At 45.8% G+C, this 27,696-nt stretch overlaps 1 protein-coding gene across 1 annotated transcript; it reads right to left on the bottom strand.

Annotated features, from left to right (window-relative positions):
- Window positions 1-2,255: 2,255 nt before the first annotated feature.
- On the bottom strand, window positions 2,256-27,437 carry ATP6V0A4 (ATPase H+ transporting V0 subunit a4). Its single transcript, XM_009982367.2, has 20 exons — window positions 27,321-27,437; window positions 26,741-26,819; window positions 25,822-25,916; window positions 24,556-24,681; window positions 24,063-24,157; window positions 22,892-23,018; window positions 22,210-22,292; window positions 17,913-18,006; window positions 16,265-16,477; window positions 15,696-15,846; window positions 14,972-15,111; window positions 14,505-14,662; window positions 13,952-14,045; window positions 12,040-12,158; window positions 10,854-11,070; window positions 8,631-8,738; window positions 6,637-6,771; window positions 5,523-5,640; window positions 3,424-3,595; window positions 2,256-2,349 (listed from the first exon to the last, which is right to left on the bottom strand). The coding sequence occupies exons 1-20, from the start codon at window positions 27,435-27,437 to the stop codon at window positions 2,256-2,258; spliced, it is 2,535 nt and encodes an 844-aa protein (XP_009980669.1).
- Window positions 27,438-27,696: the final 259 nt, after the last annotated feature.

Raw genomic sequence — 27,696 nt, 5'->3', positions numbered from 1 at the left:
TACTAGTCTGTAACAGTGGTCTCTGCTGGGTCTGACCACATCTGGTGGCCACATTCACAGCACCAGCTAGAAAACATGGTCCCATTCAGCTTAGCAGCGGTGCGGGAGAATGAGCAGTCACTGCTCTGCTCCAAACTCCCCCTCCTTTTCTGCAGGAAAATCTTTTAAAAACAAGGCACAATCTGGAACACTTCTGGGTTTTTAAAGAAGCCTTAAAAAGGACCCAGCTGAAAGCCAGGGTTCTCCTCAAAGTGTACAAGAATAATCCTGCCTCCCAACAATGTTTCACCTGGATGGTCCTCCTATGGAGTGGGGAAGTGCCGTCCCCATATCATGAACAGTCAAGTGAGCCACGGGCTCTGCTGTGTTATTCAGTAGCGCACAGAAAGGGAGAGCTGAACACAGAATCCAGCCAAACGTTTGAATCGCTGTTCGGCACGGTAAACAACAGACCGTCTTGTCACCTGCAGTATTGCCAGGATAACTTGTTTTCCTGGCTTAAAATGTAAACCTCAGACAAAAAGCAAAATACCAAGAAGCTTTAAAAGGAACAGATATTCTGTTTCAGGTAATCACCTTCTCAGTTACATTGCAATCACGTGGAAGGGTGCAATAAGGATAAAATATGTGTTTGTGCAGAAAATCCACCCACTGTTTCATAAAGCAAATTGTTTTCACTGTGTTTGGTAATGCATCAAACTGGTTTAGCCTTTCTTGCTTCAAGACAGTTTTTCTCCTAAATAGGAATAAACAAAACAGGCTGGAAGGAAGAAACAAAGGTGATGCGCATACGCTGAGCAACTGTGACATCAGCTGCATTCATGTCCGTGCATTTTTTGACTGTACTGTAGGTTACCCATTCCCGAAGAACTGGTAGGATGAGGTCACATGTGGGTCATGGACACACTCCTGTGCCCACCTCTTCTCAGCTCTAGCTGCGACTTTGGGCCCAAGCTGTTGTTAATAGGGAAAAAGGCTCGTGGCTCTGTTGGTAAGCGGTTCCCAAGGCCAGTAAGGCTTCTTGAGACCACAAGGGAGAAGTGGAGCAACAGCTTTGCCTGAGGATGTGTTTTCTCCTCGGTCACTGTAGCAGGAAGGTGGCTCTCAGGTCTGACTACTGCAGACTCATGGCCCGTGATGACTATTCCACTGTGTGTCCTGCTGGGAACGCTCCCAGGTGGGTTTCTTTGGTGGAGATGAATATCAGGAGAGTGAGGTTTGAAAATAGCACTTGTTCTGTCACACCCCATGGAAGGAAGCACTGCCACCTCCAAATCCATTGATGTGCTGTGTTGGGATTTTACATCCTCCATGGTTAAAAAACCCAACCTGTTATGATTAACACTATTCAATTTGAATGATTAGTAATTCATTAATATTTAGGAAAGATCACAGCACATCAATACTTCAAATTAATCTCAACTGTTTTGACTCCTCTTTTCTTCCTGTTCATTAGGCATTAGCATTTCTACACAGTCTGCTTTAAACAACCCGCCTTGAAAAATACAGCACAGGGGGAGTCATCTTAAGTCTCCAGCGAGAAACAAGTCGATAGAGAGAAATAAATTGGTTGCCAATGTCGAAACTGGTGCACTCTTTTGTTTACACAGCTCAAAACTAACACTTTTGTTAAGTGATGATGTGTGCAAATGTCTATAATCCTGCACTGTCAAGCCCTGAAGCAAATCAGATAAAAAAAGGGTTGTTGTAGTAAAGCATGTAGAAAATTGCAAGCCTGCAATATGATCTGTCTTTGAGCTGGTTTGCATTGTGTGCTAAATGAAGGGCTCCAATCTTATAAGAGACTTAATCATTGTCATATGATCAACCACAGCACGAAACAACAGCCAAAACGTATTTTCCTTGGAAAGAAATATGCCACAAAGATAAGGCAGTAAATGGAGCCAAACACATGTGAGCTGATTATTAATAACCGATTTAATTCAAAAAGGTGCACCTCCTCTTTTCAACCAAGCGGTAAGCAGCTGACCTGATCGAATGCTGAGGACCAGGAACTTGGCAAAGACATCAGTGGAGACACTCAGCCAAGGGTCCAGCCAGTCCGGCCGATGTAGCATCAGCTCTCGGCTCACACAACACTATGTGTGAATGCGGTTAGGACATTTTCATCTACAGCTGCTTATCTTTCAAGGGCCACATCCCATTCTGTTTCACCCCACATACCCCACTCTGTGAGTAACCGACCACAAGAGAATAGAGCCTGGTCTGAGGAGTGAAGCAGCAACATACTGGCTTCAGTCTTCTGCAGTGCCATCGATGATGTGCTTGAACGAGAATGGAGAAAATTTGTACCCGGCTCCCACGTAGAACTTGTTCTGGAACTCCACCCTGGAGAGGAGCAGAGAGGGGCATCGGTGCTGCCCACGAGCAGGACCTACTACCAGCTGAGAGGCTGAAATGTGGCACCCATGGGAAAAAAGAGGCTGCAAGGGTCAGTGGCCTCTAAGCCAGGAATGAAGGCTCCTTCTGGAGCCAGTAGAGAGACATGGGCATCCTACAGAGTGGCCCAGCAGGCATCAGCTCTGACTTTCCATCAGTCAGCCTGTAAACACCTTTCGTGAGGCTGGTTGGCAGGACCTCACCTGCCCGCTAAACTGCTTCTGGCAGCTCCAAGAGCGGAGATGACCGCCCACTGAGCTCATACTCTGGTGGTGTGCCTCCCTCCCTGCACAATGACAAGCAAAGGCACCACAATTTGCCTTGGCAGCATTTGTGGTTAGCAGGATGTCACACGGTGAAAAAGACCACAGCTTGGGGACTCGGGCAGGATGACAAGTTATGGCAGTGATGAGAGGCAACTTGTTACTTTGGTCTTGCTTTACATACTAGCCTAATGGTGCGTCCACACTGCTGTCCTTGCCTGGACTGACATCTAATTAAGGCAGGCACAATCTAACTTGAAACTGGTTTGCCACAAAGCCAAAACAGCCTGGAGCTCAACCTGGACGAACGGCAGAAGTACTGACCCAGGTTTTCAGCAGGTTTTTCAGCCCCAGCTGAACTCTCATTGCAGTAGGTAGTCTCCAGCTGCTTATTTGTTGGTAACCCTGGGTGGGATACGCAACCAGTGGTGTGGCTCTGCCTTTATCATGCAGGTCAAGGTGGCCTCAGTGGTTCTGCATGTTTACCAGGGCAGAGCTGCAGGTTGCCATTTGCCATATGTGCCCACAGCTCAGGAGGACAGGTAGGCTGCTCTGGGGAGCAGCTCAGAGATGGAGCAGGGAGATCTGACCTCCCTTTGGAGGAGTCTCCCTCTCTTCATTCACTAAGGCAGACTGATGTCCTACTGCATAGGTACAAGCACAGCATGTCTAACACCATCTGGTGTGGTCAGCTGTTTCCACAGGATGATCCCTCCCAAAAACTGCTTTGGGAAAAGCTCCCAAAGACCACACGACCTACCAGTGCAGACGCAAGGCATGCAGAAAGGCTGAGAGCCCCTCCATGACAAGCAGAATGGCTACTGTCAGCACTGCGAATGCTGCGAAGATGATGAAGATGACAATGAGGCCTGCCCAGCTGCTGTTGTGGAGCCCGTTGTGCATCACCATGGTCCAAAGGACCTCTGACAGTTCTGCAAAAGAAAATAAAGGGAAAACAGCACTGAGCAACAGCTGTGGACAGATACAGCGTGCAGTCTGGCAGCTCACCCATTTTTCCCTGATTAAATGAGCTGGCCTAGAATAAAACATACATGACAGTAACCATGTGTGGTCACCCTGCCTCTCCACAATGACCAGGGAAGGAAAGTGGATGCAGATTGTTTTCCACTGCTCCTCTTCACTATGTTAGAAACTGATGGGGCTGTTTTGGCTTGGCTTTGCATCGCAAGTCCATGTGAGCACACTACCAGGACTGCTGTTACCTTGGCATGATACAGTCATCAGTTTAATTTGCACCTCTTTAACATGGCAGGTAGGCAGTACACTCATCCTTCTAGGACTATCTGCTGCTAAATCCCAGTGAAGGTGCTTGAATGACACAATCAATATATGTGTAGATTAAGTTACAAGCTGTACTGATTGATGCTAGCTAAGAACCGCAGGAGACATGCAATTTCCATTTGTTCTCCAAACCACTTCTCTTAGGGTGTCAAGGAGAAACTGTGATGAAATAAACAAAGGACAATTGGTTGGCCCCACTCATGGCAAGCTTTACTAATGTTTAGGTTGCTTGCAAGCTCTTATTTTTCCCTGCACAGGTTTTTATTGACATTGACAGCACCAGTGTATCTGACATGTCCTGTCAATGCAAGACCATACTCCTAAACCAGCTACCTCAGTCACATTGGATAGATTTGGGACTGAGCAATTTTCCTCTTGTGATACAGGCAAAGCAAGGACTTAGCCCAGCTCTTCTCCATCCAGATGCTCCAGCCACCAGTTCAGCCTTATTTTCCATTTTGCCAATCATCAGTCCTCAAGTCATATTCAGACTATATATTCAATGACCTGATACTTTAGGTGACAATAGATACAAGGAACCCCTTGCAACACCTGCCCTCAGGAAAAAATGCTGTCAATGCCAGTTTGAAAGGCTTCAAAGGAATATGGTGGTTTTCCAGGCAGAATTCTGACATAACACATAAGCACTGCCCTTAGATAAGCTTTTTACTGGTTTACTGTATTTCATTTAGATACCTGTCTTCTATGTAAAGCTAATGTGTATTAGCTTCGAATCCTGCTAAGCTCATTTCTGTGCCAAGAAGTATAGCTCACCCCTGTCAATCCACGGCACGCTCCCCCTTTTGTTTTCCTTTTTTGTGTGCCAAATTCTTTAGGGCAGGCACAACTGTTAGCCAGAGGCAGTACAGCAATACTAATAAAAAACATTTCAGAAAAATTAGAGTCGTTGAAAATCTGAAGTTCCAGCCTGAGGCACTTTCTAGTATTCGAGCATTTGTTTTTATCTTAAATCAAGACAAAAGACATTGAAATGTTGTACATTTCTTGCAGAATGTGAGGTTCCATCAAATGTTGCTGGGAAAAATCCCAGTGAAAACAACAAGTTGCAGGAGTTCTTGAATCAAAACTTTTCTTTCCAGTTTGCTGAATCAAATCAAAATAACTGTTTCAAGTCATTTTGACATTCATCTGCATACCCTAAGGCTATAGCAAGTGCTGTCTGGGAAATGAAGCTATGGTTCCCATACTCTGTGGACTGGACTACCCATATGGACTGCACCTCTCGCTATCCCACACACTATGAGGGCTGTTACAGAGGAGCGGCTACAGAGCAGCGTGGGAAACAGGTCCCAGCCAGCAAACACAGTCAGGAGCTGCCTGATATATAGATGCCAGAGATCATCACTAAAAAATGAGATAGCCACCACAAAACGCTCAGATTTATCTGACCTAAAGCAAAACATTCTGAGACACAAATGTCCACAAGGAGAACTTTGATTTCACGCAGAAATTTGCAGCAATAATGAAACACCAGCAGAAGCAGTGATGGGCATGGAGTTTCTGGTGAGGTAACTAACAGGTAAGTCAATCACTCACGTGCATGGGCTAAGCTCAGCGCCCAGAGTCGCAAGTAGGATGCTGTGTTGGAGATGCAGCCAAGGCAGTATTCAATGGTATGGATAGCTTGGTGGACAAATATGTCTCCAAAATTGAACTGAAACAACATAAAACCAAACCAAACAGATTAGTTCTTAGTTCAGGGCTTCCTGGTTTGCAGAGCGACACTTCACCAAAGGCTCTTTATACTCCTCCTTTTTCCTTGATATGTCTTGAGCAAAACACAGATATTTCCCATACAAAAAGTCTGCTTTGAAAATTGTCAGTTCTCTGTGATCTACCCATATGTTCTCACGGGAGAAATGCAATTCCAGTGAAAAGCAAACGTTCAAGAATCAGTTCATATTCCAGCCTTACAATTTCAAATCTGAAATAAGATGGCAACCCAATTGCTACCAATCCTTGTGATTTCTTGTAGAGACAGAAATTCTTATATAAAATAGTTTTTTTCAGAGTATCTGCCTGTTGGCATACATGTTTTGGGAGATATCACTAATTAAGCATGTCTTCAAAGACTGTGAAGTTTCCCTGTGACTGGGAATAACCAGTCATGACTGTAACTGAGAATAAGCCAGCCATAACCATACTCAATATTGCTGGTACTCGCAACTGCTACAAAGACTTTTGTTACTTTTTAAACTGTGTTGCTTCATACTTCAGGAGGCCTTGACGATATCTGCCAAACGAAGACTTTTCTCCCTAGCCCACACTGAGGGCTGCCAACTGTTCAATGCTTTTTTTGCAATTTAGAGGAAGGAAAACTCACTGACTCTTAGGGGAGGCTTGACCTTCTCTGAGTGCAATGTGGAAGTGAAACAAATCCCCCTGGGGAAACAAAAGCTTGAGGTTTGTAGAAGCTTGATGTTTGTAAGAGCGCCTGCCCTCACCAGGCAAAACTAAAGGAAAAAATTTAGAGGAATTCATTCTATGAAAATTCAAAGCTTGCTCTGTTTGCAAACACAAACTGTTGCAACTGTGTGTCTTGGTATCTTGTTAAAAAGAAGGGCTGGCAATTCTGAAAAAGCCTTCTGCTTGGCTTTGTGTCTTCTACTATTGTGTCTGTCTAAATAATTTTCTGCCCACGTTTTCTTACCTCTTCATCGTCATCCTCATGTCCTCCATGGCCACCACTGTGATCTCCCTGGGAAGCTTTCTTGGAGTCATTGGTCTCTGGAACATCTACCTCATTTTCACCTCCAGGGTTTTCTAAGTTGGCTTGAGACCGAGTCTTTCAAAAACAAAATGTAATATGTCTTTTGTGTCATGCTACAGGTTGATACCGAAGTGAAGCAGACCATGGCACAGAACTCCATCTATAACCTCATGATGGGTAACATATGAAGAACTATATCATGAACATGAGGACAATTACAATAATAATCAGTCATCACGGACCACAGGCACTGAGTACTCCTGCCAAATGGCTAATAATACTTGAATATTTTCCATCATAGAGCATTTCCCAGTGATTCCAACTAAATCGAAGCTAGTTTCTGGTCTCACAATGCACACTTCATATCCACTTGAGAAGATCCATCACTTTTGGCAAATGAGAAAACTGATACATGTTAAAGCTGATGATCTCAATTAGATGGGTGCAAATCAAAGGAATTAGCATCAAGTGAAAGGGAAATGGAGCCTGAAAGGATCAGGTGACTTGACGAAGGTCACACACTTGCTGGGATACTGACTGAAATACAATTCAGATCTCTCGATTCATTTTAACTTGACAAAAACCTCACGACAACCCAGCTTCTCTCCATAATCATTCTTTGCAGAGTTTTCCCAGAGGCCTGAAAAACCCGATCTGAGCCTCACTCCAGAAATGACAGCACAGCATAAGAATAGCCCTACATTATATGCCTATAACAGTCCTATTAGACAGCATAACCAAATCTGGACCTCAAAGCTTCTGTCAGGTTTCGTCCTGTCACTCATTATAGCTTCCAGCAGGTTTCATGGGCAAGCTCTCATGACAACATATTGCTTCCTACTGCAGCAGTAATCATTGTCACACCACTTTATCTTTGCTTTACCTGAATGTCAGCATAGAGAACAGACTTTGTTGCAAACATATAAATCTGGGTAAATGTAAGATGTGATCAGACAGCTAACATATGAAAATTAGGAACTGAAATACAGGGGCATAATAGGAGGTGGGGAAAAGCTGTCAGATGTTACTAGTATAAAAGCAGGAGATGGAGTCAGCCATGTCAACCTTTCATCCAAATCCCAGAAGAATGACAAAATAAGAAATTACAGCACAGAGGCAGGGCTGCAAAAGTCTCCCAAGGACCTGGCTTTCAGTTATAAGTCAGAAGTGACTGAGTTGGAAAAGGTCACACAGTACAACCAGCATATCTTTCTTCAAATGGAAACATCTGTGCCCTATAAAAGGTACTCCAGGCACTAACTCCAACTATAAAGAGAAGTAAATCCTGATAGACAAGTAAAGTCCTGTTAGCCTAATAAAGAAGAGAATTAATGAACAACTGGGAAACTGCAACTGCCACAGTTATGTGCTGAAGAGCTGTGCAAACCGCAGAGACCATGGGAAGGAGGGCCCCATTAATGTGAAGGCAATCTCTTAGGGAAGAAGGCACTGCTGGAAAGCAGGCAACAGCTTTTAAATCAAGCCTATCCCCCAAGCAGTGTTGATGTCTCCAAGGCCAGGAGTATTGCAGATGCCCTGTTCCTACAGAGCAGCCAGCCAGTGGTTAGTGGTGATTGTGGACTGGGAACCGAGGTCTTTGCCCTGTCTTGTCTTTACCAGCACTTCAGTCTTTCTAAACCTTCTCTGGTTTTGAATATGAGACTTGGAAAAGCTCAGTGTCAGCCTAACTCCTCTCCCAACAAATAGGGCATGGCCTTGCGTGCAAAGCTCCTGCTTCACTTTTAGATGGCTCAGCCAAACATCCATACACATGCCCTCGGCTCATGTGCCATAAAGCACAGTTCAAAATCACTGGAGAAACTCTGAGATCAGAGAAAAGCAGAATTAGATCACTGCAAGCAGTTTCTGGGGTCTGTCTCCTCAGATTTGCCTTTGCTGTACTGAACTCCTCTTGCCTGATCCACATCCCTTACCATGCGCTGCGCTTTCTGGTGGTTGGCTCGGAGGATGAAAGGTTTAATTAGGAGCATCCAGGGAACAGCAATCAGAGCAAATATGACCAAGAAACTCTGCACTTCTCTCTAAAAGACAAAACAACAAGAGGAGCAAAAAGTTACTTTACTTCCTTTAGCCAAATACATTTATGGTTAGAAACCTGATTCTATAAAATGGTATTTTTTTTATACAACAGATATACTCCCTGTATCAGTTGAGTCTCCTCTGCTTGTAAGGACATGAAAATAAATGTATACTGCTTAAGGCTCCAGAAAGCACTGCCAGCTAGAGAAGGTTGGAGACTTGGAGATGAAAGGCTTTCATGTTGGAAAAGGTTAATTTGCCAAAACCGAATGTTATTGACTTGAACCTGGCTCTCCAGTGTCCCAAGTGAATGTCCTAGCTGCTGGGTGAGCCAGTCAGTCTGCCTTGCTTCGATCAAAGAAGAAATGCTGCAATAAGAGCCAAGTCATTCAAGTCTTCTCCTGGAAAGCACAAAATCCAGGTTCTGCTCTACATTTGCAATTCCGAAAGGGAATTGAATCCCCATAACTTAGGTTTCATAACACATTGCTCTCACAATATAAGGTGTTCTTGTTGCAGTATGCCACCCCTATTGCTGTCCTAACATAACTGTTTGTACTTTAAGGGAAAAACAAAACCAAAACCAAAAATAAACCAAAAAAAAAGACTAAGGAAACTCCAAAGTACAACTTTTGCATTTTTTCAAAACTGGCTCTGATCTCTGATCACCTTATGGTTGGTCTCATACAATCTTTGCATTCAGACTACCCATGTGGATGGCACAGAGAGTTACTTGCAGGGTAAGGGGATGGGAATATGATAGGGGGATAGGAATTTCCATCTTGAAAAGGCTTCAGGTTGTTACAAAGCAAAATGTTATTAATGACTTTTTAAAGGCTGGGGAAAACTCTGTTTTCCCAAAGTCCCCTGCAGCCTTCATGTGGTTATTTGGAATTGATCAGGGCTCTCTACTAACTCTGATTCACCAGCAGCCCTAAAACTAAACTCATGTTGAAGTGCCGGAGTGTGTAACTGTATAGATATAGATGCATATTCATAGAATCACAGAATCATAAAATGGCGTAGGCTGGAAGGGACCTTAGAGATCATCTAATCCAACCTCCCTGTCATGGGCAGGGACACCTCTCAACTAGATCAGACTACTCAAGGCTCTGTCCAACCTGGCCTTGAACACCTCCAGGGAGGGGGCATCCACAACTTCTCTGGGCAATTTATTCCAAAGTCTTACCACCCTTGTACTAAAGAATTTCTTCCTAAGATCTAATCTAAATCTGTTCTCCTTCAACTTAAACCCATTTCCCCTTGTCCTATCAGTGGACACTCTTGTAAAAAGTCCCTCCCCAGCCTTGCTGTAGGTTCCTTTCAGGTATTGGAAGGCAGCTATTAGGTCCCCCTGAAGTCTTCTCTTTTCAAGGCTGAACAATCCCAGCTCCTGCAGCCTGTCCTCGTAGCAGAGGTGCTCCAGCCCCTGGATCATCTTAGTGGCCCTCCTCTGAACACGCTCCAACAAATCTATGTCTCTCTTATGGTGGGGACACCAGAACTGGACGCAGTATTCGAGGTGGGGTCTCACAAGAGCAAAGGGGGAGAATCACCTCTCTTGACCTGCTGACCACGCTTCTCTTGATACATCCCAGGATGCGGTTGGCCTTCTGGGCTGCATGAGCGCACTGCCGGCTCATGTTGAGCTTCTCATCTATAAACACCCCCAAATCCTTCTCTTCAGGGCTACTGTCAACCCACTCTGTGCCCAGTTTGTATTTGTGCCTAGAATTGGCCTGACCCAGGTGAAGGACCTTGCATTTTGACTTGTTGAAGCTCATGCAGTTTGCACTGGCCCATTTCTCAAGCATATTTGTGGCTGGAGGCAGCATTTGCTTGTAGATTCTTCATTGATGCTGCTGATGTAAAACCAAGCAAGAAAAATTTTTTTCCATGTTCTGAGCAAATAAATAGAGATTACTTTAAAAGAAGCTTTCTCTTAGGGGAGATTTTTTGCCTTTTTTTTTTTTTCCAAGTGAAGTCCCCAGAGGAGATATTTCTGACAAAAAGCTGCCAGAGATCCTCTAGCTACTCCTATTCTTTAACCCATTGTCCACAACACCCACTGCAAATCCAAATCCAGCTACAGTGGATTGTAGCTGCTTGATCCATACCTGATACAGATATAATGAAGCATTTGAATCGTCACTGTAATTGAACAGAAACATATTGATGAAGTGAATGAGGATGCTTGGTGCATTCTGGGATGAGTGGACATCAAAATAACACCATTTGAAAATAATCATGAAGATCAGGTAGCCAAAAAGAGAGAGAATAAAAATCATCTCTGGAATGAACTGAAGGATAATGTTTACGTATCTCTTGAAGTAGCTGGAAAGAATCAGGAAAGATAATTACAATTAATACAGCAGGTATTAATACAAAGTTACACCCAAGTATGGCAGTACTGTTCACTACTCAGTCTTTGGAAAAGAACGTAAGAAACATACTAGCATCACTAGCCAAGAAAGAAATTTGTAATTGCAGTCTTTATCAATGAAAGCCATTATCTAAACACAAAAGCTTTGTCATACTGATTCTCTTCTAGTTTTTGTACTTGACCCACCAGTATCTCAGTACCTCAAAAGATTACTACATTGAAAATAAATCTGTTATTCAAAAAATGGCTAATTTACGGAGTTAAGCATTATATGCTGAGAAAGGTCAGAACCAGGCATAGAATGTAATTCTGTAGGAGCCATCCTCTTCTCTGTCATCTGCAAACACTCTTCGTCCTTGAAGGTCACTACGCACTTTCCAGTTTTGAAGAGTCTCTCAAGACAGTAGTGTCTGCCTCTCCACTTGAACATAATTTCATATTTTTTGTTGCAAAATACAGAAGCAGAGGTATAAACATGCACACCCACAGATCCTGACCAAAGGCCCACTAAGTCAGGTGAAACGCGCACACAGACACTGTGCAAGATTTCTGTGTGCTTTGAATGAGACCAAAAGGATTTGTTTTTCAAGATAAAAGCTATCAATACTAGGAGGTGCTATATATTTTTAATTTAGTGTACATCAGTATTTCTTCAGAATCAAAAATATAAGAGAGAAAGAGAAAAAGAGATTCTATCCAAGAGAAAATCTGCAACATGATGGCCACCATTCTGGCCTTCAGACTAAGCGCTCTGTACCAACAGTGGTGTGAAACAGTCAGTGTATGGGGCATTTCTATTCTCCCTGGAGAAAGGGCAAAATTCAAGTCATCGGTCTGAGATATGAGGCTTTCTCTGAATCAAGGACACTAGAGATCAGGACTTGCATGCTGCAGCAATGGTCTTGGTGAAACATACTTACATGTGGTTGAAGAGACTGAGTATCACTCCAAAAATCATGTGCACAATCCCTATGACAACTGACATCTTCATTTTGTAGGAGTTCAGAAAAGTCAGCTTGTTTGATGCAATATTCCAGATCTTTGGGGAAATGAGTAGAGACAGAAGAATAAGGCTTTTGGGTGTTTGCTCAATAACAGATTTGTGGAAGTTGTTACTTTGACGTCATAAATTTACTCCTACCAGTTCTAGTAAGAAGATAACATGCGACAAATCTAGATGTTCCTTATAATACTTCGCACTCTGCCAAGCATCTCATCTAAAAGATGTAAAGTATTATCCTCATTTAACAGAGGAAATAACAGGGATTTAAAATGATGTAGTGACTTTGCTTCGGTCCTCCAGACAGCAAAGGCTGGTAGTAGAACCTAGATCTTTTCAGTGTTGTTCCTTGCCCCTAGGCTGAGTCATTGCCTTCAGCAGAGGTGCAAAGACATGAGAAAATCCCTCCTGCTGCTGCAGAAATTTGTACTGTCTTCACCAGAGAAGTATCAACGGCAGAGCACGTTCAAACTTTTTGTTTGAACAAAACAACAGTGCCTTCCAGCTCTTTGGCCAGGGAGATCAGATTATCGCCTGCCTCTCTGCAGTAACTTTTCAGTTGTGTTAGGACAGTAACCATATGCCTCTCCTCAATCCTGCCTTTTTTATGCTACAGAGCTCCGGGGTTCCTTCGCCTTTCTTCTAAAACTTCCTAGACCCCAAAGTCTTCTGATCTCAAAGATGATAAGCAGATACCTCTTTTCAGATATCAAGTATAGTACCTGCACAGAAAGGAGGGAAGACAGGGTTATTTGGAAGGCAAAACATTAGCTTATGTGCCTTTGTCCGATATGCTTTTCCTCTTCTTTGGCTATGGAAGGGACTGCCTAGCCTTCTCAGCCCAGGGCAACTCTTTCTTTTCCAAGATATACCTCAGCCATCCTGCAAAACAAGTTGCAAAACACAAAGAGCCATCCCTCCTTCTGGACAGATGACACGGATAATTTCCACAGAGAGGGCCAGATGGAGGCTGTTGCTTTCTTGTCCACCCCTTCCTTGCCGGCACTTGTTCAGCCTTTCCTCCCTCCCAGTTGAGGGTCTCAGCCTCTCGAGCAAGCAGTAGCCAGGTTTGAAGGGGGGCTAGCCTGGGTTAACCTAAATTAGGGATGTGTTGGGGTAACGTACAGAAAATCCATCTTCCCCTGTCATGACTTCTTGAACTGAGCTGCCTATGTCCTGAGCAGAGCTTTAGAGCCTGGTTTGTGAAAAACTCACAAGGTCAACCTCTCTGCAAACCAAGGGAAGCCAGTGTTTCTTTGTGCAACCAACTGAAATGAGAGCTCATCCCGCAGAACAGAGGTTAATTGGCTGATACGAAGATTCAAACAGGAAAGCTTGATGTTAACAACTGCATTTCAATATGTGATAAAGAGAGAATGGCTAGAAAAGGGAAATAGGACACAGAGAAGAAGATGTGGATCCATTAACTAATACTGGCATTTACTTCACACTTCATACGATAAATACACTGCATGGAAACCAGAACTTTGCCCTCAGACTTGTGAGGTAGCTCTGGAATGAGTTAAGTACTCAGGTAAGGAAACTGAGTCCAACAGCCTGGTGACAGAGCAGGGACTGCAGCACAAGATCAATCTCCAGTGAAATCAACATTCCTTCCTGCTTAGTGTTTCGCTGCTGCCTCTGCAAAACTGTCAGCAGTATATATATTTGATTACTAAAGAAAAATATCACAACTACTGCATAAAGAACAGACAAAGATCAAGAAGAGAAGAGCATGACTCCAGGAGAGAGAGCAGGGAGCTTCTGGTGTACCTGATATGTAGAAACAGGACTAAAATACAAATTATCCTAAAGCAATTTAATTTAATTACCGGATCTATTCCAAATGGATATGGATTTCCAGAGTAGACTCCTGAGACTGCTGGATCCAGCTGCAGGTCTGTATCTTCCTCAAGCATATCATCACTATGAAAGAAAAGTGAAACAGTCTTTGCAGCTTAATCTCACTGTATAAGCCTACAGATTATTTATGTGACATTTGCTGAAGGCCACCATGTGGTATCTGTCACTGACTCCAGTGTTTCTGTGAACTGTTATCCTGGGCTTGTGTGTGTGCGTAAACGGGTGCTACACAATGACAGTCTCCATCACACTGGTAATTCTCTATGCATCAGTCCCAGACACCTGCAGATTTTTATGCACATCAGTGCCTGAACAAACAGGCCTGTTCCCGGGGACTCTACATTTCCATTTCAATAGCGAGTTCGTCTGTGTGTGTCAGACAAAACCTCTGATTCATTCATGACTGCATCCACAGCAGGGAGCTCTTCCCTTCACCACACAGGCAGTCACTATGTCTTTCCTTGAAAGCCTACGTGCTGCATTCGGTGTGTTTTCAGTTGTTGCCCACATTTAGCCACTTACGTCCAAGTGTTATTTATAAACATAGGGGTGACATGCCAGGAGGAGCCAAAGATGTTCAATGATTTGGAGAAGCAGTCATTGTAGATGAAGCCGGTGTACATGGAAAATATGCCCATGAGCAGGATCAGGTAGCGCCCGCTGAAAAACATGTTCCAGATCTGCAGGGAGAGAAGGCAGTGCCAGTGACCAAAGTACCTGCAGTCCCATCGAATGATGGGCCTCAGCAAACAGGAGGCATGATTGTACTAATCCATGTATATACAATGATTCATAGGAAACTTTAGGTTTCTTGGGCCCATCCAGGTCTCTGTGTAGAAGCAGGCAGAATTACTTGCCAATTCTCTGCCTCACAAGCATCTTCAAAGGATCTCCACTCAGCCTTTGGGTGGCTAGATGCTCCCTTTATGAAATGGGGACAATGACCCTTTTCCTATGCTGATAGGGTGCACCAGCTCCCTGGTACTCACCTCATTAGTGCTTTTCTGGGCAAGAAGGCTCTTCTCGTTAATGACCATCCAGAGTGCAAAGCCTAGCATGATAGCGCCATGGCCACAATCCCCAAACATCACCGCAAACAAGAAGGGGAAGGTAATGATAGTGTATGGAGCTGCAGGAAGGAAAGGACAAAGGACAAAAAGCTCAGCTCCTCTTAAACAAAAGACCTCAGCAGAGAAGCAGGCCACCCCACCAGACCATTCCTCACAGCTGCTGCCATTAACGGCCTCCACAATCCCTTCACTGCCCACCAGGCAATCAGATCTAGCGCAGAACTAGCTTTACCACCAGAAAGGCTGTAGGTTTATGTTCATTCTCAGTGCTCTCCTTGAGATGAGTGTTTAACACTTTCCTCAGGTCCTTTTGGCTTCTTTTTGCCTCAGCATGATAAGCTCAGTTTGTATTTGCCTAGTGAGCTTAGGTCTTTTCCTCAGTGCTGCTACTTCACCACTTGGTCACCATCTGTATTTGTGTAGTTCATTATTCCTGCCACAACTGACCACTGAAGACTGATGACCAAATCCTTTGCCTGAGAAAATCCATGCCTATGCACCAAACAGTACCGATATTTACCAGCAGAAAATATGGCTCGTGTTTCTCAATCAGTAACAAGTGCACATTTTAGGATAGTGACAGAGCTCAAAGGCTACGCTTTCACTCTAGCAAGCCAGGTGCAGGTCGATGAGTGTTTCTCACCTGGGTTGATCTCCCTGTAGTTGCCCACACCATAGGCATCCACAATGTTCTGAAATCCAGCTGTGAACTTATTGGTCCTGTTGAAGGTGGGTGGTGCCATCTTGGTTTGCACGGCGGTCAGGATAGGGGCGATAGCAGAGCCACTGCGCTCCTGCAAACCCGGTGACAAGGACAGACACAGTCAGGGTGGCTAGCAGAGAGGAATCGGTCCCGCAGCACCAAGGTCTGCCTACAAACGTGTACAGGCAGCAACATGAAAGCTGGGCTCAAGAGTGTTAGATCTCAACCCTTTTTCTGATATCCAGATTTTTCTGTTTTCTGCGCTATTGATTTGTTCAGGAAAAGTTGCCAGCACTGCTGGTTCCTGTGGGTCAGTCACAAACCGACTAAGATTTAATGCTGACCTTAAACTCCTCCAGGCCAAGCGATCATGTGAGAACCTCAACTTCAATTAAACCAGAAAAGGAAGCCCAGCATTATAGTAACAGACAGAAGTCTGAACATATGCTCAACATATAACAATGCAGTTCAGGTGACAGCTTCAGGGACCCAAAATGTTGGTCTCTTACCATTCCCTGATGGAGAGCTCTTTTTATTCGGCCAGCATCAGCCACTGGGAACCAGATCTCTGCAATGACGCACTGTTGGGTGACATCAATGTTGCAACAGTTCAGGATGTGGTAGATGGCCTTGATTTTCTTCACCTTGATACCCCAGGACCACAAGTTGGCTGCTGCCTCCTGCAGCAGTCGCTGGCGGTGGGACTCGGTTTGTGTCATCACCTGTAGGCACAGCACAGGCAGCGCTCGAGACAGGAAGACATAGATGGCATGGTCTATTCAGCAGTTATTTGGGGAAGGCAGGTGAAAGAGGGTTGAGGAAAAGGAGTGATTCGCATGAATGTGTGCGGTATCCTGGAGGACAGTGTGTCCAGGTCTGGACACAGGAGCATTATTTGACACCAAGTGCACAGTGGTGTTCAATAAGGACTTTCCCTGCATGGCCCTAACAGTCTGTAAGTGTAGAGGAGACTATCAGGAGTTACTGCACTGTGGGATTGGCTCCTTACCCAGTTACTTAGACTGGTCACGTCTCACCATGCGCTCCCACCCTGCCATCTCCTGTAGGCAGCTCTGTGCCACTAACTTGGGCACATCACGCCCATGAGTGTGCCTGCCCTGCTAGAGCTACAGCTCATGGCCCTGGTGGGACCCCCATGAGTTGCGTGCCCACCACAGTGCTGCTGCATAAATGAGCAATGAAGATAGCATGTTAGGAAGATGACCTGTGTGGTCTACAAGTGCTGAAGAAACCTAGCTGCCCACAATGCTCAGGAGTGAAATTCAGTTTGGAAGCAGTCCTGTGTGCAGGCTTGGCAGTCACAGGCATCCACAGAGGGGGTGACAGCAGGATGTCAACTGCTAGATGGTCTGCCTAAGGCACACAGGGCATCCGTTTCCTCCTGCCTCAGGACCCACCGACTGTCATGTGTGACAACACAAAGGTCACAGGCAGGAGTCTCTCCAAAAGGCATGAAGTCTTGAGACAGTATACAGATATAGAAGCTACCGAGCACCCATAGCAACTAACGTGTGATTTTCAGCCCTGTGTTAAATGTTAAAGAGCTTGGAGACTCGTACTTCTATAACAGCAGCCTTGGTTTTCCATTGTTAGTGTGACAAGCACCACAAGATTTCCTTGGTAAAGAAAACCTAATTTAAATATAAAATAAACCCCTAGAGTAATCTCTGAGCCTACATTTGTGACTGAGCAGCTGTATGAGTTGCTGAGGGAAACCATGCTGTAAGAGCTAGATGAAACCACTTTGGACAACGTGCAACTTGATTACAATACCTATAGCCTGCTGATGACCTTAGATCCCACCTTGCAGCCCCTTATCATGAGGTCTGAACCTCTGATGTCTGCACAGCCAACAGCAGCAAGCAGTTTTTGATGCCCTCACATGGGTGACTTTCCCTCAGCAGCTCCCTGGGGGGGTATGAATGGGCAGAGTAAAGCACAGGCACTGGCCTCCACAACAGGTCGAGGGACAGCTCCTGAGCTGGTGGTCTCATCCCCAGCCCCAGCCAGCTCTGCACATTCAGCTCCCAAAACAAGCCTGAGATCTGGCCACGGCCACAGAGTTTCAGATGAGACCAATGTCTGGGCAGGTCTCACTTGCAGGGTTCAGACCCCAGTAAAGCTGCTGGCACTTACTGTGTTTAAATCCTCGATCCTTGTGTTGACTCCGTCAAGCATTTCTCGGCGTTCGGTGGCAGACTCAGGACAAGGATAGACTGTGGCACGAAATCTAGCCTCAGAAGAGAGAAGTAAGAAACACCATTTATTTAACTGACTTTTTCTTCCTCTGGACTCTTCCCAGCTCAAAGGTTGCGAAACCGGACTTTATTCCTCACCCAGTAGTATATACTTCTTACATACTACAAAGTTGTTTCCGGTGTCCCAGAAAGGTCCAAAAAAGGTACACTCACCTCTTAATGAGAAAAAGGATCCCTCCGCCTGTTCTAGCAGAAAAAAATTCACTCCCTGTCTCAGGTGCCACAAGGGTACATGATATCATACAGTGGTCAGCACTAGTAAGTAGGTACCTTCCTTATGCCCACAAGCTGCTTGAACTGCAAAAAGCCACCAAAAAACCCCAACCTCAACCCCGGTCAAGGCAGCCCCAATACCACGGCAGCCAACAGATGTCCCTCTTGGACTGAGGCTGGAAAAATACCGTGTCCCTGTCTCTGCACTACCCTCTCGCAGTCACTGGGGGAAGGCATCAGCTAAGCTACTGCTGCACAGCGAGCTAAAGGAGGGTGACCATACAGCTGGCTCTTGGCTTCTGGTCCATCTCTTTGGCTAGACGGCTTGGGAGCAAGGGAACGATGGGTGAAGTTTTTTAAACAGAGTGGTGTCTGTTACGTCAGCTTACATGCAGCCAGGCCAGTATAAATGCTTTTATAAGCTCACTCCAAAGCTGTATTTTGCAGATTCAGCTGGTTTGTTTAATATGGTAAAATAAGGGCTAATGTGGGCTTCTAACATGTGACTGAGAGGCTTATCTCCATTGCAGGTGGTGTATACTGCTTCATCTATAGTATGCAATGTGACCTTCTCTAGTACAGCTGCAAGTCACGCTAGCATAAAGGTGCTTACACTAGTACAGCACGCTGCGGTGTCGTAAAGCCACTATATGACCCCAATACAGCCAAATAGAAGTAAAGAAGTCACACATCTCTCTGAAATGTGTACAGCTACCTGTCCTGCCTGCAAAACAACTCACAGAATATACTTCATGCACGAAGAGCAGGCAGGAGTTCCCACCGGGACCTCGCAGATCACAAGGTGCGCTGCTGCAAGGCTCCGAGCCTGCAGCTTTAACGGAGCTGAGGTGCTGCAGTAACTAAAATAGCAGAGATTCCTCGATTTTTTCCTACTCTGTTTGTTCAGTGATAGCTAGTGCTTGCATGAGCCCTACCACTTCAAGGGCACTATAAATGCTGTCCGTCAATACAGCCCCAACAGGTCTGCAAGGAAAAGATCATTTCTCTTTACAGAGAGGACATCTTCTGCCCACCTAGGGCAACACATTTCCACCATCCTGCAGTGGAGTTATGCTGAGTTAGGGTTGCTGAAGGGCTGCCTTTCTGCACGTGAGATGAATTAAAAGAAGATACAACAGGGTCACTGAGGTCTATCCCTGTTTAAGAGACGACAAAAACGTGCATGCTCTGTGTACAGATAAGCATCATGTTCTGCCTTTGTCTGGGCGCAGAGTGTTTTGCCACCTGCTCTCCAAAATCAGTTCCAGCACACATACAAGCGAGGATAGTTGCAAATTGATCAAAACACGCAGCAGCTTCCTAGAGATCAGCCCAGAAGTGTGGGTAATGACAGCACACGCTCTTCAGCTAAACTTCCTTTTCCAGAATTGAATCTCTCCTCACTCAACATCTGGTATTCGTTTCCAGAGGTTATTCACCCTGCTTAATTATCTCCATCTTCTTATTCTTCACGGCTCCTACTTCATCTTTAATAAGGATTTTTAATCAAATTTGAAAGCATATTCCTCCATGTTGTACAGTTCCCTCGTTTCCAATAACGTTATTGCAGCAGTGTTGCTTTGATCTTTTAACAGCCATTTTGCATACTGAGTATCAGCTTTGCCCTAATGGCACAGACATCTCTGAAAGCTCCAGGAGAATTCAGCAGGGAATCCTTACATTGATAAACCCAGTTTAGTATTCACATTAGCACCGAGGCAGCCTCAAGAAAAGGAGGAAAAGAAAAATTCTTACATTTTCCTCCTCCCTTCTCCCTCTACACTTTTCACTAATAAATTTGCACGTGGACTTCATGCTCATGAAATTGGCAAACTAATGTTACCAATTAGAGTCAAGCAGGGACTACAAGCGTAACCCGAGGCACACTGGTCTGCAAACAAATCTTACCCTGCCTTGCAGGAGACTGGCTTATATCAGTCCCATGATTTTTGCAGGATATTTACTTGTCATGAATGATGACTTAGTGCTAAGCAGAAATATCCTGCTGGGCCTGGAATGACACTGCCATCTGCTTTAGGTATAGTTAATCCTGCCTTAAAGATAGACCAGAACAAAACAGCTTGACCTGTGTACCAGGGATGGCTGATGGCCCACAGAGCACAAAAGAAGAGTCATGGGATTAATACATTTTAAAAACTACCACTCAGCAAAACATCCATATAAATGTGCATGTTAGCGAGGAAAAAATGTGAAAGGGAGGAAGCAAAGACATAAAGGATGATTTCAAGTCTAGTCTGATTAGTTGACAATAAACAAAACCCAGGGCATTAGCACCACAGAGGACACCCTGTGAATTTGTCTTAGGTAAATATGTTTTCCTTCAGTTACAGGAGGCTGAGAGAAACCACCCTAAGTTCCTTCCTATAAACCTAGCACTGTATATATGTCACCAGCTCATAACACTTTCAGTGCTGCCTGGCCCCACAGACAGCATCAGGTCCCAGCACACTCCTGCCTGCATCCCGCTGCAGAAGGTCATGCCTCCAGTTTGGAAGATTCTGGGTTCAATCAATATTCATATTGCTTGTTCTTTTACTCTCACCCCAGTAAAAAATCTATTGACTGCAGGGAATCTAAAATGCTGCAGGAGGGGAAAGAAATCCTCCAAAATGAAGCGCCTGCAGCACTCTGCGAGCAACCCTAGCCAAGTCTGAAGGTATGGCCTGGCAACTTGCAAGGCCATCGGCACGGGGGCAAATCCAATGGGAAGTGTTCACTGACAGCAACTGCCTGTGAGAGCAGGAGGGGAGAAGGGTACTGAATAGCATCTAAAAAGCAGGCAAAGCAATGGGACATAAGCAGGAAATCATAATCTCAAAAGAGAAAGAGACTTGCCAAAATCTCAAAGACCACCGGCAACAGCATCAAACTGATCCTGCACAGTGGTGATGGTAAAACTCCCGCAATCTGAGGTTCAGGATCAGAAATCAGTGACTAATACCCAGTAGTCTTCCCTCAGCTGTCCGTGCTCCTGTGGCTGCTTTATAGAGAGAGATGTCCAACTCAAGGAGGGCTGAATTGCTCTCAAGATGAGCATTGCCCTCCACTGCCTATAGCAGTGGGCCCCATTTCTAGTGCAGGAATTGCTAATAGTCCCTAGGGGTCTGTCACTTCATGGGACTGAAGTCAGTTCTCCCAGCTGGATCAACAGACCTCCTTGCGTTCGCTCTCATTAAAGGCAGGATGTAAAGGGAAGGCACATGTCGGGTGAGAGCAACTGCTCACCCCCTCCCCGTGACCTTCTGCAGCCTGCAGGCATTTGACTGGCCTGGCTTGGCTGAGAGGTTATACCTGAAATGGATTTGGTGACAGCAGACAGATCCCCTCGTCAAATCTGATTTACGCTGCAACAAAGCCTGTCCGTCATCAGAGTTATGAAAGAGTAACAAAATATTCAACCTGAATTATCTTTTCAAGATGCTTAACAGGGTGGAAACAAGTCAGGCTGTATGAAGCTTTCATTTCTCTTCCGGACTCTGTCTCTGATTACACAGTTATTACTCAAAGGCCTTGGGAAAGGGTTGAATAAACTACAGTGTCATCTTTTTATGCTGAAATGCAGGAAAGCTTGAGAGCAGGTTCAGGATTACTGTGTTCCCAGTGCCTAAGTTGTGCCCCTGATTTTCGGAGGAAGGATACCATTTATTTCTTAAAAACCAGTCCCTTTTAAGAAGTACCAGGTTAAAACCCTAGCAACTGAAGCTCTCAAAATCTTTAAGTCACTTTGGAAAATTTAGGACTTCAATTTCCAAGTGCCAAGGTGATGGCTGCCTTTCATGATTAGGAGCAGCAGAGCTGAGGAGCAGAAGGGAGCTCGGTGGCAGAGCTGACAGCTGGGGCGCGGAGATCTCATCTCCAGCTCCGATAAATTCAGCCAGCCCAGGTTGACAGGTAAACCCCTCCACAGGAGACACTGGGGCTTGCCCGTGGGCCTGCCTTACCCGTCACAAATCTTCTTGATTTTTTGTTTAAGCTGCTCTCCTTGATAGAAGATAATGAACACATTCTTCTTCACCTCTTCTTTCTGCAATGTAATTGAAGTGGAATTTAAAGCACCCAGAGCAAAGAGTCCAGTGCAGAAAAGGTGGTGTTTTTTTTTTCTGGCAGCCTCTTCTCTGGGTTTTTCTTTCCCCACAAGCCCCAGTTTTCCAGCAGCAATGTTTTCCCTGGATGCTGCTTCGTGAACCAGGCATGGGCAGCAGCTCTGGGTTCTGTGGAAGGAGCTATGTAGAGAGGAGAGGTAGGAGACAGGAGGTCTGCCAGGGCACAGGGCTCACCTTAAAGACACCAAGGGGAATCAATCCTTCATGGCTGGTCCAGGGTGAGGACAGCCACAGCCCACCTCCCCAGTGGTCCCCATAACACAGCTGCCCTGCCAGGGCTCACATGCACCTTAACCAGGCAGGACAAAGAAGCCACCTCGATAACAGCAAAAGGGGAAAGTAACGTCAAAAAACTTCTCTCATCCTCAAACTTTCCCACCTTTCTTCTACAGGCTGCCTTCAGACACACAGCTCTGGTGGGAGAGCTGGTGGTGCAGCATGGCCAGGGCACCAGTTCGGTTTCTGCAGGTCACAGGTGTGCACAAGGAGCAGCATGAAGCAAAACCAGGTCAGTACCTACCGTCACAGGGTCCTCCAGGGCAGTGTCCATTTCAGTGTACCTCAGGTAGATGTTTCCCCTGCAGGCTCGCCACAGTAAACGCTCAAAGGGTATCATCCTTTCCCTCTTTATTACCCCTGCTGTGAATCTGAGCAGAGTTAAAATAGAAATAAATTACAAGCCCATTCTAAGTCTTTTGGGACCTGTAGCATACACGAGTTTACAATCTGTTGTTTTCCAGTCTGTGATGGCCAGGGCTTTGCTGCTGTTGTATAGGTGCTTCTAGACCTTGCTCAAGCCCAGCTCTTATTTCAATCTACTGACTTCATCCTGTTGTTTTTTCTTCAAAACATTGTAAGTTCTCCCCATATCAACAGAAAAAAAAAGAGACAATTCTGTTTAGAAACAGAAGAACAGATTGATGTTTAAATTCACATGAACAGAGAGTGCCTGAATGACGAAGGTAGCAGTTTTGAAATGGTGGTTTATCTTTACTCCTTTTTGTTTTCCTTTTCCCAGAAAGCACCAGACTGCACCTTGGAAGCACACTGTGACATGCTGGTATACACCCAGCAAGGCAAGCCCTCCGCAGGCAGGTGCTTTGCTCATACAAGAGTCAAAGAGGACTTCAGAAATACCAGCATGAGCAGCTAAACCCACCAGTTTGGGAGAACACCATCAGTGAGTTTAACTGCACCTAGCTGGCGTAAACACAAGGGAAAGCTGTTTGAGCCTATGCTGGCTGCTGAATTACCATCAGCATTACGCTCAGTGGTGTTTCCTCTCCCCTAAGTCTCAGCTTCAGTGCCACTTGCTACTGTAGACAAAGCACAGTGCCAGCAATCCCATGGCTTTTTGCTGCGGTTAGACATCCATCTCTGAGGACCAGGCTGGTAGTCAGCTGCCAGAGTTCAGTAGCCACAGGTAAGATGTTGTAAGATAACAATTTTCAGTCAAGACCTACTAAAGGCTCATGGAATTGGTGGACTGGAAGTAAAGGTTCATTTGTCCTACTGACCCATAGCCTGACCATAGTTTTGGTGATAACTTCAGAGGAGCTTCACTCTTTCACCTTCCTTTAACAGCTACGCTGAGCAATCTCTGCTAAGAAGCTGAAGGAGCATACTAGTGTCACAGCAATGCAGTGCAGGTGAGAAGCCTGGCCAAGCTGAGGGCCATCACCAATACACACCCCAGCTTGGCAGCTGCAGCGGGAGGAGTGCTTCTCAGCTCCAGCAGCACAGATGTGTCTTCACTGAAGAAATCATCTGGCAGATTGGTTTCTGCCTGGAAAACATTAGTTTTAAAAACTATTCAGCATTGCCAGTTTGAACACTATTTTCACATTTTTCTCCCTATCTTTTTTCCCCCAAAGGTAGCTTTCCACAGAGATTTAGACCAAAGGGTGGGTGGGTGGGGGGAAGGTAAACTATATCTTAGCAAATGAAAAGCATAAACACTGTTTCATAGAGATCTGAGAACCAAGTTCTTGAGCCCCATTGACTCACAGAGCGATGCCAGTTCCAAAGTGACTGAAATGCTTTTGCAAGCATATCTTACTGGCTTGTGGCAAAGACTGTTGGGTTTTGATTAAAAATCAATAACAGCAACACACACCAAATGAAAATGCCAGTATTTTTAGGAACCTTCCACATCTCTGTTGGAAGAGCAAAGAGGCCTCTCACCTCAAAGAAGTCCTGGGTTTTCTTCAGCAGATGTCTGAGCTCTGTTAGCTCGAGGAAGTTCTGCTTCAGCGTTTGCTGATTCTGGTTGGCTTCCAGCAGCTCCACTTCAAGTTTCTCCAGCACCGCCTGTTTAGGGTCCAAGCACATCCAGTAAAACTCTGAAGCAGATCAGTGGCCCTTCACCAAGCTGGTACCAAACATCAAACAATAGATGGTTCATTTTTTTCAAGGGAAAATATAGAAATATTCAATGAGTGCATCAATTAACACTGAGTTTGTAGGAAGATATTCATCAATTCTGACACTTCATTTTCCCATTGCCACACTCCCTGACAGGTGCTTTGCTCTCTTCTGGCATTAGAAACAGAATTCACCTGGCTGAAGAGCAGGCAGGTAAGTGGGTGCCTGGCATAGGTGCCTCAGGCTGCCTTGGCACCTCTGTGGTTCCCAGTAGGACATCCGAGGCCCCAGGACTGACAGTCATTCTGCTGACTACAAAAGGAGCCTACAATAAGGCCATCAGCTTAGGTTTGTTAGCCATAGGCCAAAAATTAGGTGAGGATGTGGGCCCAGGAACACACCACGGAACCACCTTGCTCATGAAGCTGAAGCCCTTAGGAAGCACAATTTTCCTTCCTAGTCACCTACGTGTGCAGCATTTGAAAATGACCCAGTTTGTAAGCTTAACTTCCAGCCAGGCTAGAATAAAGCAACCCTTGCACATCCAAAAGCGAGGCACAAGTACTTCTGTCAGGCCACAATATAGCACAACTGCACTCCCACCAGGACATACAGCCCTGGGGGTTTTATGCAGTGAAGCCAGTTCTAGCATCAGCTCTTCTGGTTAATCTTAGTATCATGGAATGGTTTGGGTTGGAAGAGATCTTAAAGATCATCTAGTTCCAACCTCCCTGCCATGGGCAGGGACACCTTCCCCTAGATCAGGTTGCTCAAAGCCTCACCCAGCCCTTCTTATTCTTACCTACAGGATGATGATGAGGGGGTTCTGTTGGAACGGTATGTTGGATCTGAGCTTTCACAGGGATGGTAAAAAGGCTGGGCTCCTTTCGGAACATGCAATAAGACCAGCCTTAAGCTAACTGCTGAGACAGCAGCTTGGGGAGCACCTCCACAGGCAGGGAAGAGCTGTGCCAGCCTCAGTTACTGGGTCCTTCTTTGCAGGGGAGGGCTGTATCGATCACGTTACCCAGACACCCCAGTGCACAAGCCCTTCCCTCCCTCCTTGGTCCACTCCAAATTCTGTACCTCCATATCAATCATTTCCCGAGGCAGGGGGGTCTCTGGGTACTTTTCTAGTTTGACTATCTCAACACTGTCTTCCATCTCATTTTCCAGAAAACCTGCAAGGAAAGGACACAGACATCTTGATACAGGCTCATCCCTGCTGCACCATCCTGTTCACCAGCTGCTGCTAAAACCCCTGTCAGGACATCTGACACCAAGGTGAGACAAGGGGCAGCGATATACAAGAGCCATCATTCCAATGCATATACGCAACCATCAAGAGCTGAACACCTTATCAGCCTGCTTTCTCCAGAAGCTGTGGTGGTCACTCCCACCCTCGTGCCGTGGACAGCCCTCAGCCCACATACAAAAAGCCGGCATGGCACATCCTTGCTTGGGGCAGTGAATAAGGCACGCAGCAAGCTCTGGCTTCACTCCTCCCCTCTAGCAACAGCGAGCGCTGTTGCAGTGGCTATGGTGGGCACTGTGGGGGGGGAGCGCAGAGCTCACAGGACACGGTCCATGGGACACCAGGCATCACAAGCCCTGCTGCTTGGCTTTTAAACCTTTCAGCTCTGTCCCCAGGCTGAAGCCCTCAGCCACAGGGAGCGTATGCCAACAGCTGGCACATGGGGGTAAGAGCCATGTTATCTGGGTTAGCCTCCTGCCCAGCCCCAGCTTAATTTTGTGATGTTCTATGAGCTAATTAACCTCCTTTCTGTAGAGTTAACCATTTTCAAAACAGGAGCAACAATTTATTGCCCATATAAGGCAAAGCAATAATTAGCTGACGCATGCAAAACATTTCCAGGGGCTCAGATGAAAACATCACCGTTTTGCCACTAGTTCTGCTTCGCAGTGTGAGAGCACTTAACAAAGGAATGAATCCCACAGCACCATTTGGTGGGAAGCCTATTGCATTTGACAAGTGTTTACTCACGCAGGATCCTCTCCAAGGATTCGCACCTTCTCACTTCATTCACAAACTTTCTCTGGAAGCTGTTCACATTCATGTTCAGCTAAAAATAGGAGAGAAAACAAGCCTGGGGCTGGAGGCTGCACGCTGCTGCACTTGTTTTTAACAGCAGCAGAGAACGAACACCTTTGGTGCAGACAACCAACACCGCTGCATCTTATAGACTGCTAGAGGCAGGGTAACACCATGGGTTTCCTTAGAGCCAAGGACATCGTGGCCTTACGAGGCTCTTTTCCACCCAGCCCTATTGTGACAGCAGGAGTCACAGATGGACTCTCAAGGACAGAACCCTCATTTTCTGATGGTGGAGGGAATCGTCCTAAGGTTGTGCACAGAGTGTGCAGAGCACTGGATTGGGACTCAGGAACAGGTCAGGTCTCAGCATGGTGATTGGCTTTCAGATCAGCTTTAGGGAAGTCCCGCTCTCTCCACAGGCTTTTTGACCACCCTGCAGGTGAACCTTCCCTAAGTGCTTTGAGGGAAAGACAAGCACACCCTGGGGCACATCTCCCGCAGCTCAGTGTGCCAGTTGGACACTACTCACATCTCTGAACTGGACCAGACCCAGCTCTCCGAGCTCGGCCACACAGCAGTAGGCAGCCTCCACCTGCAGGAAGAGCTGCATCAGGCTCATCTCCTCGCTCCGGAAGACCGAGGCCATTTCACCTGCCCTCCTCCGATCTAGGTGTCTGTGGAGGCCTTGGTGGCAGCAGCGCAGTCTTCCTCGCCCAGCTAGGCGCCAGAAAGTGCTGAGTACTGTGGGAACATTGGGATCATTGAGTTAATGTGCTGGAAGCTAACCTGACGCTGCCCATCATGTTCTTCAAAAGGGTTTCTTCACCTCCTAAAAGCTTCCTCGGACCCACATGTGATTGTATCCCACCAGCGCGGTGACAGATGCTAAGCTATGCATATATGCG

This window comes from Tauraco erythrolophus, chromosome 4 (assembly GCF_009769465.1).
Source record: "Tauraco erythrolophus isolate bTauEry1 chromosome 4, bTauEry1.pri, whole genome shotgun sequence".
Classification (NCBI taxonomy): Eukaryota; Metazoa; Chordata; class Aves; order Musophagiformes; family Musophagidae; genus Tauraco; species Tauraco erythrolophus.
Note: the sequence above shows the minus strand (reverse complement) of the source record. Positions and strands in the feature narration are given on the sequence as shown.

Excerpts from the sequence above, each read along its gene's own strand:
- ATP6V0A4 (XM_009982367.2), bottom strand. The coding sequence starts at position 27,437 with ATGGCCTCGGTCTTCCGGAGCGAGGAGATGAGCCTGATGCAGCTCTTC. Across the intron at positions 25,917-26,740 it reads ATCCTTGGAGAGGATCCTGC|GTTTTCTGGAAAATGAGATG; the intron begins GTGAGTAAACAC and ends CTTTCCTTGCAG. Across the intron at positions 18,007-22,209 it reads ATCAAGAAGATTTGTGACGG|ATTTCGTGCCACAGTCTATC; the intron begins GTAAGGCAGGCC and ends TTCTGAGGCTAG.